This window comes from Thalassophryne amazonica, chromosome 16, assembly GCF_902500255.1.
Source record: "Thalassophryne amazonica chromosome 16, fThaAma1.1, whole genome shotgun sequence".
In the NCBI taxonomy this organism is placed as follows: Eukaryota; Metazoa; Chordata; class Actinopteri; order Batrachoidiformes; family Batrachoididae; genus Thalassophryne; species Thalassophryne amazonica.
The window spans coordinates 9,046,832-9,063,823 of NC_047118.1; the positions used below are offsets into that span (position 1 = coordinate 9,046,832).

At 39.5% G+C, this 16,992-nt stretch overlaps 1 protein-coding gene across 2 annotated transcripts in view; it reads right to left on the reverse strand.

Annotated features, from left to right (window-relative positions):
* ppp1r1b (protein phosphatase 1, regulatory (inhibitor) subunit 1B) overlaps window positions 1-16,555 on the reverse strand; it is a 93,724-nt gene extending 77,169 nt beyond the window's left edge. The window contains exon 1 of one of the 2 annotated variants that reach the window (XM_034190197.1): window positions 16,192-16,555. In XM_034190197.1, coding sequence (XP_034046088.1) covers window positions 16,192-16,305 — 114 coding nt within the window. In that variant the 5' untranslated portion in view covers window positions 16,306-16,555. The remainder of the gene's footprint in view (window positions 1-16,191) is intronic. The other variant, XM_034190196.1, reaches the window with a different exon arrangement.
* Window positions 16,556-16,992: the final 437 nt, after the last annotated feature.

Consider the following 16,992-nt stretch of genomic DNA (forward strand, 5'->3'; position numbering starts at 1 on the left):
TTGAGTTCATCTCATACAAAATGGGAGCAAAACCAAAAGTGTTGCGTTTATATTTTTGCTGAGTGTAGTTAATTAAATCATGTAAATCTAGTTTATGTTTTTCAATAAAAAAAGTGACAAATAAATTTCTGCCTAAAAAATTTGCATTATATTTTGGATTAAATTTTTTGATGCATTCTGCTTTGTAAAAAAAAAAAAAAAAATCTAAAAGGACTACAACAGAATGAAAAATGCCAAATGGTAGCCCATGAACAGAACTGGCAGTTTTCATAATGGTATAAACTCAATTAAAATGAGTGAATAGAATGCACTGGAAATACATCACCAACACTTAAATGCCCCAAACGTTTAAATGCACTTAAAGGAACTGAGTTGTTATGACAACAATTCATTTTTGAGTTAGTTTAATTAATGGAAATGAGTGACTATAACTTTTTTAAAAGTTTGAGTTACATTAACTTAATTGGTGTATTAAAATGGAGTGTTCGGTTTAACAGCGTGCCATGTGGCCACTACAGTAGCCATGAAGGCCCAACAGGAACCCTGAACACGAGACAGCTAACGGGGCTCTGATGAAACAAGAAGTCCAAGTCTCAACGGCAGATCAGGTAGAGAAGGTGATGTTTGGAACACAACACCTGTGAAGGTGATTGAAGGCTGCAGCAGGTCCTCACGCCCCAACTGTCTTGGATTTCCCAGTCATCGGACCAGAGTAAGGATCTGTCAATGGCTGTGTGTTTGTCATATCTCCACATTATATGAGCATCTCTGGATCAACTGTGGATGACGAAATACTTGTTATCGATTGATAAAGATGAGACATCATGTTGTACCAAACTACACACTCTTTCAGTATCTTAGCATCTATGATTATGTTGACCTATCACAAGGACAATTTTTTTTTGTTTATGTCATAGAAGGAACTGTAAACCTTTGCAAATAATTTGAAAACACCATCAGTGTAGGTTAGACCTGTCGTAAACCAGAAATCTACACTCAGTAAAAATATCAACACAACACCTGCTTTGCTCCCATTTTTCACGAGTTGAAGTAAAAGTCCTAAGATCTGATCTATGCTATCACGATCCTCAGGGGAGGTGATGGTCTAGTGGTTAAGCGCGGGCTAGAGACCAGAAGATCCTCGGTTCAAATCCAGTCAGTTTCTTCGGGTTTGCTCACACTATGACGTGAAGTGGCCGACGCTGGCTGATGTAACAGATTCTCAAAAGTCTTTTGAAACTCCAGCGATCCATATTTCCTGTCTTCAGTGCAGTTCATCATAGTTCATCGGACGCGATGTTGTACTGGCGGCACTCAATGTTTGCCAACAGTCCATTGACTTACTATAGAACATAGCTCACCTTTCGCCTTCGGAGGGCAGTCACATTGGTAGCGCGCTCCGTGGAGCAGTAATGTAACATGGCAGAGCTGATCGTCAACTCAACATTTGAGATGTCATGTGACGTAGCCTGTATAAACTCAGCGTAACTCCATGATTTAGTCACTGGCTACTGGTTCAAGTTCTCCTTGAATTGCTGGCTGTCTGAGTGGTGTCCAAAAAATGAGGTGGGCTTCATAGATAATTGGCAAAGCTTCTAGGGAAAACCTGGTCTTGTTAGGAGAGACGGCATCCATCCCACTTTGGATGGAGCAGCTCTCATTTCTAGAAATCTGGCCAATTTTCTTAAATCCTCCAAACCGTGACTATCCAGGGTTAGGACCAGGAAGCAGAGTTGTAGTCTTACACACCTCTCTGCAGCTTCTCTCCCCCTGCCATCCCCTCATACCCCATCCCCGTAGAGACGGTGCCTGCTCCCAGACTACCAATAACCAGCAAAAATCTATTTAAGCATAAAAATTCAAAAAGAAAAAATAATATAGCACCTTCAACTGCACCACAGACTAAAACAGTTAAATGTGGTCTATTAAACATTAGGTCTCTCTCTTCTAAGTCCCTGTTAGTAAATGATATAATAATTGATCAACATATTGATTTATTCTGCCTTACAGAAACCTGGTTACAGCAGGATGAATATGTTAGTTTAAATGAGTCAACACCCCCGAGTCACACTAACTGCCAGAACGCTCGTAGCACGGGCCGAGGCGGAGGATTAGCAGCAATCTTCCATTCCAGCTTATTAATTAATCAAAAACCCAGACAGAGCTTTCCATCCAAATTGGAAGTCCCAAAAACCAGTTTTATTTGTTATTATCTATCGTCCTCCTGGTCGTTACTGTGAGTTTCTCTGTGAATTTTCAGAACTTTTGTCTGACTTAGTGCTTAGCTCAGATAAGATAATTATAGTGGGCGATTTTAACATCCACACAGATGCTGAGAATGACAGCCTCAACACTGCATTTAATCTATTATTAGACTCAATTGGCTTTGCTCAAAATGTAAATGAGTCCACCCACCACTTTAATCATATCTTAGATCTTGTTCTGACTTATGGTATGGAAATTGAAGACTTAACAGTATTCCCTGAAAACTCCCTTCTGTCTGATCATTTCTTAATAACATTTACATTTACTCTGATGGACTACCCAGCAGTGGGGAATAAGTTTCATTACACTAGAAGTCTTTCAGAAAGCGCTGTAACTAGGTTTAAGGATATGATTCCTTCTTTATGTTCTCTAATGCCATATACCAACACAGTGCAGAGTAGCTACCTAAACTCTGTAAGTGAGATAGAGTATCTCGTCAATAGTTTTACATCCTCATTGAAGACAACTTTGGATGCTGTAGCTCCTCTGAAAAAGAGAGCTTTAAATCAGAAGTGCCTGACTCCGTGGTATAACTCACAAACTCGCAGCTTAAAGCAGATAACCCCTAAGTTGGAGAAGAAATGGCGTCTCACTAATTTAGAAGATCTTCACTTAGCCTGGAAAAAGAGTCTGTTGCTCTATAAAAAAGCCCTCCATAAAGCTAGGACATCTTATTACTCATCACTAATTGAAGAAAATAAGAACAACCCCAGGTTTCTTTTCAGCACTGTAGCCAGGCTGACAAAGAGTCAGAGCTCTATTGAGCCGAGTATTCCTTTAACTTTAACTAGTAATGACTTCATGACTTTCTTTGCTAATAAAATTTTAACTATTAGAGAAAAAATTACTCATAACCATCCCAAAGACGTATCGTTATCTTTGGCTGCTTTCAGTGATGCCAGTATTTGGTTAGACTCTTTCTCTCAGATTGTTCTGTCTGAGTTATCTTCATTAGTTACTTCATCCAAACCATCAACATGTCTATTAGACCCCATTCCTACCAGGCTGCTCAAGGAAGCCCTACCATTATTTAATGCTTCGATCTTAAATATGATCAATCTATCTTTATTAGTTGGCTATGTACCACAGGCTTTTAAGGTGGCAGTAATTAAACCATTACTTTAAAAGCCATCACTTGACCCAGCTATCTTAGCTAATTATAGGCCAATCTCCAACCTTCCTTTTCTCTCAAAAATTCTTGAAAGGGTAGTTGTAAAACAGCTAACTGATCATCTGCAGAGGAATGGTCTATTTGAAGAGTTTCAGTCAGGTTTTAGAATTCATCATAGTACAGAAACAGCATTAGTGAAGGTTACAAATGATCTTCTTATGGCCTCAGACAGTGGACTCATCTCTGTGCTTGTTCTGTTAGACCTCAGTGCTGCTTTTGATACTGTTGACCATAAAATTTTATTACAGAGATTAGAGCATGCCATAGGTATTAAAGGCACTGCGCTGCGGTGGTTTGAATCATATTTATCTAATAGATTACAATTTGTTCATGTAAATGGGGAATCTTCTTCACAGACTAAGGTTAATTATGGAGTTCCACAAGGTTCTGTGCTAGGACCAATTTTATTCACTTTATACATGCTTCCCTTAGGCAGTATTATTAGACGGCATTGCTTAAATTTTCATTGTTACGCAGATGATACCCAGCTTTATCTATCCATTAAGCCAGAGGACACACACCAATTAGCTAAACTGCAGGATTGCCTTACAGACATAAAGACATGGTTGACCTCTAATTTCCTGCTTTTAAACTCAGATACAACTGAAGTTATTGTACTTAGCCCCACAAATCTTAGAAACATGGTGTCTAACCAGATCCTTACTCTGGATGGCATTACCCTGACCTCTAGTAATACTGTGAGAAATCTTGGAGTCGTTTTTGATCAGGTTATGTCATTCAAAGCGCATATTAAACAAATATGTAGGACTGCTTTTTTGTATTTACGCAATATCTCTAAAATTAGAAAGGTCTTGTCTCAGAGTGATGCTGAAAAACTAATTCATGCATTTATTTCCTCTAGGCTGGACTATTGTAATTCATTATTATCAGGTTGTCCTAAAAGTTCCCTGAAAAGCCTTCAGTTAATTCAAAATGCTGCAGCTAGAGTACTAACGGGGACTAGAAGGAGAGAGCATATCTCACCCATATTGGCCTCTCTTCATTGGCTTCCTGTTAATTCTAGAATAGAATTTAAAATTCTTCTTCTTACTTATAAGGTTTTGAATAATCAGGTCCCATCTTATCTTAGGGACCTCATAGTACCATATCACCCCAATAGAGCGCTTCGCTCTCAGACTGCAGGCTTACTTGTAGTTCCTAGGGTTTGTAAGAGTAGAATGGGAGGCAGAGCCTTCAGCTTTCAGGCTCCTCTCCTGTGGAACCAGCTCCCAATTCAGATCAGGGAGACAGACACCCTCTCTACTTTTACGATTAGGCTTAAAACTTGCGTTTTTGCTAAAGCTTATAGTTAGGGCTGGATCAGGTGACCCTGAACCATCCCTTAGTTATGCTGCTATAGACTTAGACTGCTGGGGGGTTCCCATGATGCACTGAGTGTTTCTTTCTCTTTTTGCTCTGTATGCACCACTCTGCATTTAATCATTAGTGATTGATCTCTGCTCCCCTCCACAGCATGTCTTTTTCCTGGTTCTCTCCCTCAGCCCCAACCAGTCCCAACAGAAGACTGCCCCTCCCTGAGCCTGGTTCTGCTGGAGGTTTCTTCCTGTTAAAAGGGAGTTTTTCCTTCCCACTGTCACCAAGTGCTTGCTCACAGGGGGTCGTTTTGACCGTTGGGGTTTTTGCGTAATTATTGTATGGCTTTGCCTTACAATATAAAGCACCTTGGGGCAACTGTTTGTTCTGATTTGGCGCTATATAAATAAAACTGATTGATTGATTGATTGGTTTGTCGTCAAGATAGGTTCTTCACATTTCTTCATCTTTCTTCATGTCCAAGGCATCCAGAGGAGGTGCATGTAGTCATTGCCAGCCAATGATGGCAAGCAGAGGCAAACCAAGCCTCAACGGCGTACTAGAGGAGCTAACGTAGTGGTAGTGGAGCTCAGCTCTTGCTTGCATTTTAGCATGAATGTCGAAGTTTGTAAGCATGCTGAAATTTTTTCTGGGACCACAGCTAACATCAATGTTGACTTAGCTCCTGCAGAGTCTGGCTGACCTCAGCGCTGGTTGACTTTCATCAAATTTTCACAAATGTCGGGCTAATCATGTGTGAATGCATCATTCACACTCTGCTGTCTTTTAACATGGATACGTGTCAAAGTCACATGACTGGACTAAGCGGCCCTCCCATCAAACTCCCCACACTCTCAGGTTCCCTTTGAATGTTTCTTGAAAGTGCAGACGTCAACCTATATAACAGTTTTTACATTTTTTTGATAGACCAAGTAAAACTTGAATAATGATTAATAATTTTCGCCAGGCGTTTTCCTGAATATTATATTAAGGTGTGGAACAGCTCTTGGTGCGATCGCTTCATCCAGCACACGCGTGAACAGGACTTCTCTCCCTGTTTCCTCCTTTTGGCCGGAGCAATTACAAGGGGAAAAAACATGACTTTGCCTTTATCATTTGGTGGAAAATGCACGACATAAGCCAAATAAAATGATCACACAGCCACAAATTTGATTGTGGAAGTGCTGCCTTGCAGATATTTTGTTTCACTTTGAGATTAACGATCGCAACTTTCCAAAGCACTTTTTTTCAATAAAGGAACCTCATTTTTTTTTTTTTTTTTTTTTGATTTTGTAAAACAATGATGTTATGTTTGCAGCTCAAATCCAGTTTGCAGTTCAAATCCAGTGACTGTACGATTGCATCTGGGATAAATACAGTCATAAACTCTTTTCAGATCTTTCTAATGTCATACTTGTCTACCTGATAAATGTGAACTTGAACTACTAAAGATTACAATCAAACCACATGTGTGTCAGAATAAAACAGAAAAATCTAATTACAATGAACAGACAACGCTGAAATAAACTAAGTAATGGTATGGCTGTAATATGAAAGGAATCTTTGTGCGGAACTTGTTTAGACATATACAGTCCGTGTCTGTGAATCTGTGGAGTAATGAATGAATCAAAATGCCTGGACTGTCAAACACGGGAAGAAAAACAGTCAAACACTAACTGCAGAAAACAGAGACTCATTGACTGTGTCCAAAGTGCAATTACACTCTGTGGCTTCTAGCAAAGCAATTATGGCTTTATAAACAACTTTCCTAATTATATTCATTATTATTTGACATTTCAAACAATTTCAAACAAGAAACAGAAAATGAATATGACATCACTGGACAAACAGAGTTAGGTCACTCTTCTGGCAATCGCTGCACCATCTTACCCAACCCCACCATGCTTTGCAATACACAATCCAGGTAACTAATGTTTACCCACAAACTCTCAAAGGTCGCCGTTTGACGTTTATCCCAGACAGGACTGCATGCTGGGAGAGTTGGTCCAGAAGGGGTTATGAGGGATATAGTGGGCCTGCTGGTGGGAGAAGTTGCCCTAAGTGACATCATCTGTAACGGCTTTGCTGTCATTTGATGTTTTGAGCAGACGGAGAACAGAAGAAAACAGAAAAACAAACAGATTTCTGTTCAAACCCAGCAGGAAGGCCGATTTTACGGGAATCAGGAAACACAGCATCTGCATCATGACCTTAATCTGCATCCATCACGTGCGTTAGCCTACATCACTTATAAAGCACGTAGGGCTGGTGTGTGTAGAGAGTGGGAGTAGGGACAGTAAAAACACACAACCATGTGCTCCAAATGTGCACCAACGGAAACCTCCTCACCTTGTATATGTGTGAATTAATAACAATTATGTAAGTGAAACTTGATATTTAACACAAACTAATTTCTTTTGACTATTCCCGTTGGCTCAGGGTCGGCACAGTTTACCAGATGGATAAACTGTGCTGGATCCACATGGATCCACATATTGATTTGGCTCCAGATGCCATTCCTGACACAACTTCAGATGAACATAGAGACTAAGCACACTCTAAAAAATGAACCGGTGTCGCAACGAGAAAAAGTGATGTAACAATTTGCATAGATATTTTTTTTAAGTTATTTCAATTTAACTATAGAAGTCCTGTGGCATTAACTCAGTTGGAAATTTAAATAACTTTTAAAAAAATCTATGCAAATTGTTACAACAATTTTTCTTGTTGAGACAGCGGTTCATTTTTTAGAGTGTATTGTAGGGTTTGAACACAGGAGCTTCTTGCTTCAACGCAAGCAGGCTATAAGAGCTACATCACCATGATTAGTAGAAATTTTCTCCTCCCACCAAAAGTAATCATGCTCCAAACTCATCTACCAAGAAAAAAGATCTGGATTAGGAGGTGGATCCTAATCCATAACCATGTTGAAAATACAGAAATATTGGTTAGTAGAAAACTAACATGGGTCTCGGGAATATGACTTATGGCTGTTTTTTGTTTTGTTTTGTTTTTTTGCCATAAGTTGGTAAAAATACAAAACGGCTTTTGGGGGTTTCACAGTATTAAAAGTATTTAATCAGCTTTTGATTTTCATTTTATTATTGGTGCTATACAATTGTGTTGCTGCCAGGCAGTACACCTACAAAAAGTACAAAGGTTTTATTTTATGCATCCATTTATTATAAATGTATTATTACTCTTTAAACCTTGATATTTTTAACTTGGAAAATTAGGTTTATAACTTGAGAATTAATTTGTTTATTGGACAAAATACAATTTTTACTTTTTTTGGAGGTCTGGAAATGTCTGGACATTTCAAATTAGAGATAATTTTGTTGAAACACTTACAAAAGGGGGGAATCAACATTCTAGGGCGTCTGAAACTTTTGCACATCTGTGTACATACACAAATATGCGCCTATTTGTACAAACAGGGGTGCCCATTAATGCTGACCTTTTCGCTGCTGACTGCGGGGGAGATTTCAGCTGCATAGTTGTGCAGCCTGTCTCCATAGTAATAACTTAGGCCTTGGCGGTTCAGTTGATAAAGGTTTTGGGTATTAAATGCCAGTTACTAATCATATTACACATTTTATTATCGGTATGCTCGGTGCAACTCGTGCAATTTTTTTAGTATAAGCCCTGAGAATCGATGTTCACAAACATTCCATGTTTTCTTCGCGTTTTCTTTCAGGGCTTTTGTTGCTTTGTTGTAACTACCAGCATCCATCCCTCTGCATGCATTCATGCACACAAAGGAGCGATTCACCAAAACATCCACACACAAATGCAACATGAGAAAGTTTCCCTGTGCATGCTGCAGAGTTCTGAATGCTGAACAGCAGCACCAAAAGAGAGAAATACACACAATCTTCCAGTCCAAATGTAGCGGATGACTGGGTCAACTGAAGGTGATTGGGCAATAAAGTAAAAACAACTAAATTAAAATGATGCTTCAGCTCACATTTGGCAGACTGGTATTTTGAGGCTTCTGAGAAATGATAAGGATCAGAGCGCAATGTCATGTTATAAAAGATCGAGAAATGAGGCAGACAGCCTCTCTTCAGCTGCAGCAGTGGTTAAATATTCACATTTTACAAACCCGTGTGTCTGTAATTGTGGTGATGCAAATAAATGAGTAATTATGCAGCATTTTTATACACCGACTGCAAACATTTTATAAAGATGTACAAATATCAGGACAGAAGGTAAAAAGTGCAGGAAGCATCTTAATATGTGTGGGGGTGTGAATCGAGGACAGCCACTGAGGGAACTGGAACCAAACACAAGATCAGATCATCCTCTTGCTTTCTTGGTGTCTTCTCCTCTATTTCCTTCCCTCCACACTACTCCTCCAGTTCTCAGGAGAAATGCATGGTTGGCCTCAATCTACATTGCGGCTTTGGCCCACTTTACCTCACTCTAAAATAAGAGCCACCACCTTTAAGGCCAAGAAAGAGCTGTCCTGTCAAAAATAGACAATTGCTAATGTGCAAAGAGAAGCTCAAAGGGCACGACAAAAAAAGTGATTATTAACGGAGCAGCAGAGTTACAAAAAAGTAAACTCTCTCTTCTGTCCATACCACTGCAATAAATGTCAACATGAGACAAGACATCAAGGTACTAATGTCCAGCAAAAAAAAGAAAAAAAAATCAGCAGATTTAGGATAGAGCTCAATCAATATGGATTTTTTTTTTTTTGGACCGATACTGATACTCATATTAGGGAGTAAAACATTTCTGATACTGATATATTTACTAATATATACATAGAAATGGCAATGATTTCTAACATTTTGTCATCAACCCCTTGTGACAACAAATGTAATTTAAGCTTGATACTTTGCAGTTTAAAGATAAACTTCATTATAAATAACTAAAAATATAACCAAATGCCAAAGAAAGCACATCACACTGCCATCATTCCACCTTCACTCAGCATTTGCATGTAATAGACTTCTTGTCTATTTTGGCCACGCCTAGCTAGTGTCGTAGTGACCACTTCTCTCTTGTTGCTGAAAAATGTCCACTCTGATTGAAAATGATTGGCAGCTGGTCGCTTTGCCTCTGTCTCTTGATGTTAATGTGACCACAGGGTGATGGGGAGTCCTAATAATGCTGACGGGATTGTAATCAATGCAGTCAGAAGACCCTCTGCTGGAAAAACTATACAATGATGCCATTTCCACCAGCCATTATGTTTTTCTGCATTGTATATTCAGTAAAATAAAAGTTTTCATATCAGCAAAAATAATGCTAATACTGATATGTTTGTGAAAAGCTCATATCAGCTGATATTTATCAGCACACCGATATATCAGTCTAGAGCAGACCTTAATTGGGCTGCCCCCCCCCCCCCCATTCAAGCAACATATTTTCATTAAGCATTTTCTAAGATAGCATATGAAAAGTTAAGCAAGATCATTTTTGCATAATCCTACACATATTTCACATTTAGCATTTAGAAATATAGATTTGCATTTGGGTTTGAGTTGTAACTTCCATCAGCGGGATTTTTGAGCATCTCAAATCTGCTCTCTGCAATGATGTGGACCAGTACCAAATCTATAACCCTCTATATAACCCTCTGTGCATAATCTTGTACATTAAAATTATTAACTTTAACTTGCTTTCTGAGTCATTCTGGTAGAAATGGCTAAACAAGAAGAGAGTCCAAGACTCAAACAGAGTGAAGAACACAGTAGTTACATCTGAAGGAAAGTAGCTTCTGTTCTGAATGTGTTGTTATAAGGTGTGCCGTTCTATTGTTCAGGCTGTTCTGGGATTTTTGCATATTTTATGACACCGTAGGGCTGAACGATATGAGAAAAAAAATCTTACCATGATAATTTTTTTTCATATCAGTCAATATTAATATATATCACAATATAATTAAATCACTATTTCTGTTAAGTTTCCTTTGAGATGTGATGATAGCAGAAGCTACACTACAAAGACGCACACTGAGTAAAATAAAGCGTTTTAAGAGAAAGAGGATGTGCGATGATCATCTGAAACAGACTTACTGTGTATTTAAAGCAAAGCAGGCGGTTTGTGTATTTTTAAAAACACACAGCTGCATAATGGTATGCTGGCTGCTCTCCACCTCACAGATGAAGTGAAAGGACGCACGCTTTAAGTGAATCAAGCTTAACTATTCAAAAAATACCTTTATCCAATTTTGATCTGAGTTTTCATCAACAGGGTGCACAGCGGATTTATCAATGCGGCCTTTACGGAAAAGCTGCACTCCAGAGATCAGTTTTACACAGGCTATGTGCACGTGCAGCTTTATGAGGAATTCACTGGCCACTGGCACTTACGGTCCAGGAAAGCTCCGAAACTCATAACAACGCAAAAAAATAAATAATTACCTGGAAAAACAGAGAAGGAACCCCCTAAATTTGAAAATCTGCATGATGGCACAGTGCTGTCATGCCATTGCTTAGGGCCCCTTCACACATAGTATGAATGTGGTCGAACTGCGCATGAAGCAGGAATCGTATGCAATACGTGTAAAATCGTAGCTACCTCCAATGCCTCGTACACTTGTTGCTACAACTATTTGCACACACCAGCGACTGAACGACAGTGTGCCCTTTGAGAGCCGTATGTGAAATGTGTCTAAGTGCCCCCACGAGTGTGGCGTGAAAGCAACACACGTGGTCTGCATGTGTATCGCACGTGTGTCGTGCTGCACCCCCACTCCCCAACACATGTGGCATTGCGGAGGGGGGGGAGGGCGGCGGTGCTGCACAGACATGATCACATGGGGGCTGGACATTTAGGTCAGAGCGCACACAGCACAGCGAGGCGCCTGTCAGCTGCTGACCACAGACTCACTGACAGCTCACATCACACAGACACAGTGACATGTTGGTGTGTGCGTTGGTCAGACAGGGGGTGTGTCCGCCGACAGGAGCGGCTGTGGAGATCTGTGGTTCTGGACATCCCAGCTGGGAAACACATACTGTGTTTGGACGGACATGAACTAACAACTGTCCACTGTGACGCCCGTGTGTTTGCTTGCTGTCCTCACGTCGAAATACATTCAAACATATATTGCTTTTGCAACGGACTAGAGACTGCTTGTCATATGACAAGCCAACAGTGTGACAAATACGCCACTTTCAGTCATGTACCAGCAGAAATACGCTGTAAAAAATGTCATTTGGTCAGTTATCATGATGTTTTTTTTTCTCCTTTTTTTACAAAATACATTATGTCCTTGTTGATGTCAGGCATTTTTCCACACTGTTTACAGGGCAGCAATGGTAGTGCAGTGGTCAAGTTTCCATCTGGTAATCAGAGCTTACAGGTTCAAGTCCTGTGAGTGGCATTTATTTATTTATTTATCCAGGGGTATTTAACCACGGGGTTCTGTATTGAGTCCCCTATCAACCCAGTGATATTCACTAATTATATAACTGGTTTTAGTTTATTTTTCTCCATATCAGCGGCGCAATGTGGCACACCATGTCTCAACTGCTCGCACTGTGTTCCTGCTTGTACAACACCATCGCATGCACAATACCGTTGCAGCGGGATTGTGCACGCCTGCCTGTTGGCTCAGTGTTTTCGTGATTTGCTCATACGAGCTGTTCTGCCGTGATTCGCCCTTCTTCTCTTTCTTTTGGCTGCTCCCGTTAGGGGTCGCCACAGCAGATCAATTTTTTCCATCTCACCCTGTCCTCTGTATCTTCCTCTGTTACACCAATCACCTGCATGTCCTCCCTCAGCACATCCATAAACCTCCTCTTTGGCCTCCCTCTTCTCCTCCTGCCTGGTGGCTCCATCCTCAGCATCCTTCTCTCTATATACCCTGTGTACCTCCTCTGCACATGTCCAAACCATCTCAGTTTCACCTCTCTGACTTTGTCTCCAAACCGTCCCACCTGAGCTGCCCCTCTGATATGTTCATTCCTAATCTTGTCCATTCTCGTCACTCCCAGAAAGAATCTCAACATCTTCAGCTCTGCCACCTCCAGCTCTGCCTCCTGTCTTTTTGTTAGTGTCACCGTCTCTAAGCCATACAACATAGCTGGTCTCACTATTGTCTTCTAAACTTTCCCCTTCACTCTTGCTGATATTCTTTGTTCACAAATCACTCCTGCCACCTTTCTCCACCCACTCCATCCTAGCTGCATTCTCTTCTTCACCTCTCTACTACATTCTCCATTTGTACTTATTCGTACTATGTGTGAAGGGGCCCTTAAGGAGAGCCCTGCTGTTCATGTTGTCTGTCAAAACGTGGGCGAAAGTCATTCTATCTATATTCTACGACCACGTCTTCAGTTTATATCAAGGAAAAGGTATTTTGTGATAATCATCACTACTGTTTTATCGCCCAGCCCTACACAGTAGACATGAATAAAGTCCAACAAAACCACAAAACAGAGCTTACTGTGCTATTTCTAAAAGGGCATTAAGTTTTAAAGTCCTTCACTGTAATTTCACAGCAGACTACCAGATGATTAAGCTCTTTTTTAGTAATGAAAATGTGCAAAAACTGTGTGTCAAGTGATGGGTCTCGCTGTGGGACAAACATCTGGTGGGAAAAAGGGCACAACAGCATGACAGAAAAGGTTTTGTTTGCAATGAGTGGAAAATGGTGAGAATTTGCACTTGTTTTTATGTGGGGAAATCTGTTTGAACACACAGACACCGTATCCATCTTGTGCCAGTGGTGCGAAATGCATAATTTGTAAATGTTAATCCAAGAACAGCAGTGATCAGAGCCGTTAACACGGCAGGCTGAAGGCCCCTTTCTCCCCATCGTTAATGTTCACCTGGGATGGCTTCAGGAAGGGTGCCCAAAAATAAAATTTGTGGCAAATCAACATATAGATCTATATCAGATCTGCTGTAGGGAGCCGAAGCAAAAACAGAGTAAGTTAAAAGAAATTCTCAGTGCCCTCAAAAAGTATTGGAACATTTTAATTTGTTTATGCCATTTCACACACAAACAATACAAAAAATACAATACAATCAAAAAAATACAAATTTCTAAAATGATTTTCCTTCAACTCATACTGAAAGCAAATCTCTACAATGTAATACAAATTAATTAAAAATATAAAAGCCAAGATGATGGGTTGCATAAGTAATGTAATGCTTTCGTATAATACCTGTAAATAATCAGTTTTATTGCCAGTTTTCTTCACACAAGTCAGGGGATGGATACATGAACATTTCCAAGCCACTGAATATGTCTTGGACTTTACTTTATTTACTTGAATTATAAAGAAATACATACAGTATGACACTCTATCATAAATCTGTGTGGAGTAGACAGTTCTCAAAAATTGCATGACTGTGGAAGAAGGAAAAGAGTGAGGAAAGCCACCAAGACACCCAGACAACCCAGAAGAAGTTACAGGCTTCTGTGCCTGTGATTGTAGAAATTGTGCACAGTGCATGTTTTGCATTTTGGATCATCATGTATACAGCTTCATGATGAAGAGGTATAGAAGAGGAGTTTCTTTGAAAAAAAAAAAGACATGAAAGTTCATGTACAATTTGCCAGAAGATCATCTGATTTGATGTTTTGGTAAAAGAAAATCCTCCTCTACACCTCTTCATCATGAAGCTGTATAAATGAGAACTGTCTACTCCACACAGATTTACCATAGAATACCATACTGTTTATATTTATTCATAATTGATAAATACAGTCCAAGATATATTCAGTGACTTGGAAATGTTCATGTATCCATCCCCTGACTTCTCTGAAGAAAACCAGCAATAAAACTGATTATTTACAGGTATTATACCAAAGTGTTCCATTACTTATGCAACCCTTCATCTTAGCTTTTATATTTTTAATTAATTTATATCATTTTGCAGGTATTTGCTTTCTGTTTGTGTTTAAGGAAGATAATTTTAGTAATTTTTATTTTTTATTTTGTATTTAAAATGGCATGAACAAATTAAAATGTCTGAAATACCAAGTGTTCCAGTACTTTTGGAGGGTACAGTATAAAAGTTAATCCACAGAACTGGCTTATTGGGTTCCTGAATTTATCATTTAAAAAAAATTAACATGTGATAAAATCCTGCTTGCATGAATATTTTCATGTTTGTATCATCACGGTTGATATTGGATGTCTAAACTAATTTTTTTAAGGTTCCCTGCCAGTTGAGACAAAGTAATTAATGCCTTACTCATGTGCAGTGTTGTATAGTAACAAAGTAAAAATACTTCACTACTGTACTTAAGTACGTTACGTTAATGCGTTAGCATGTCTATGGCGTTTTCAATGTTAAAGTTAGCATTAAGCTGTTTGCATCATCACGTTTGTGTTGATTTGTTTTCTGTATAATTAATGGCTCAGTGTTCGTTGTTGTAAAAGAGTCAAATTGTAATTTTTAAAATTAATTTTATTCATATATTAATAATAGCATCAACAATAATAGTCTACACAATAGACAATAATAGTCAATAATAATAGACTAATAATGTTACAATACAATTTTAGAGAAAGAGACAAAAAGAACCTAATGAAACAAAACAGAACAGAAAAGATAAAACCATGTAACAATGAAAATAAATAAATACATAAATAATAACTGTTTCCTGTGAACACCTAGTGAGTAGCCACCTCTCCTTTAGGTTTTGAAACCTTGTTTCTGAAGTGTTTTTGTGTGATGTGCACAATTTTCAGTATTTTAACTAATACTACCAGTCATTTACAAGCCTAGATAAACTTTGTAATATAAAAAAAAAAAAAATCTGTCCATTTTTGATTATTAACATTTACTTGTACTTTTACATTCAATACTTGAGTACATTTAGTTGTACATTACTTGTCATACTTAAGTACAATAAATACTAGATACTTTAAGACTTTTACTCAAGTAGCATTTCAATTGGTGACTTGAACTTCTACCAAAGTCATATTTTTAGTGGGTATCTGTACTTTTACTTAAGTGTGATTTTCCGGTACTTTATACAACACTGCTCATGCGTTCAGGAGTAATATACCTTTAACATTTGATATGCCATTCAGGTGTAAATTGCTGACAACATAAATAGGTCCTAAAGGGTCAAACAATAAGTGTGTTTAGTTTTTTCTGGTGTGTATTGTATGAGTGAACATGTACTTTATGTTATAAAAACATACTTTAAAATGTATATTTACAGATTTTACTGCACGTTATGTTGCTCTACCACAGTGTGCATGTCCCCACTTAGCCCCACCACACACACACACACACACACACAATTTTTTTTAAATCCCCTGGAGCCGCCACTGCACAGAGTGACACACCATCAGAATTTCCCAGTCATGTGGAGGACAAAACCAGAAAATAACTATACAACACAGCTGGAAAGCTTGAAGAAAATAACATGAACTGGATTTAGACAGAACACACAAACAGCGAGCACTGACACTAAAACAGAATCCCCGAATGGGTCAAACAACTGTTCTTCTCACCATCTCCACCTGCCGAGGGTCCAGGCTGGTGGACGCAGAGGCCGGGACTGCAAAGTGGATCTTCTTTCTCTCCTTGTGCTCTCCATCGACCTCGGTTGAAAAAGAGGGCTCCATGGCTCTGGATCCGGGGGTTCTGGGCAAAGAAGGGGGTCACTAAAGTTGATCACTACCCACAACTGGGTAGTCCCACTCCAGGAGACTAACTTAATTGTCCTGCTTCACTCCCTCTTATTATTATTATGTTTTAATAAAAACAAAACCAAGTTTGAGTTCCTAACATTCTCCTCGACCTCTCCTCTTCTCTCTGAACCTTTTTTTCCTCCCTCCTTCACAACCTGTGCAGCAGGAGTGAATGTGGCATGTGGCAGGGAAGGAGAGAGACAAGGGGGCGGGATGCTGGTGAAGGGCGGGGCCTCAGCCCAAAGGAAGGCGGGAACATCAGGAAAGAGGAGGAGCAATGCCAAATAGGGGAGGAGAGAGGATGGCACAGCAGTCAGAGGGGGAGCAGTTTGTATTGGAGCTGATTTGTAATCAGAAAAAAAAAAGAATAATCTCATCACGTCAGCTGAGCCTCTTTTGGCCTCTATTTGTGAATGAGAGATTTATGGCGAGCGAGCGAGTGAGGGAGCAGAGTGTGCAGGGAGGGAAAAACAAGCGTGTGCAGGGGATCCAGCTGCTGAGCCCCATACTCACATCACTGTGCAGCGAGGCCTCATTAAACATGATGCTGTCAGCAGTGGTTTGAAACAAAAGCAGCGTCGACCCCGTGATGACACAACATACTGGACTAAACACCTACTA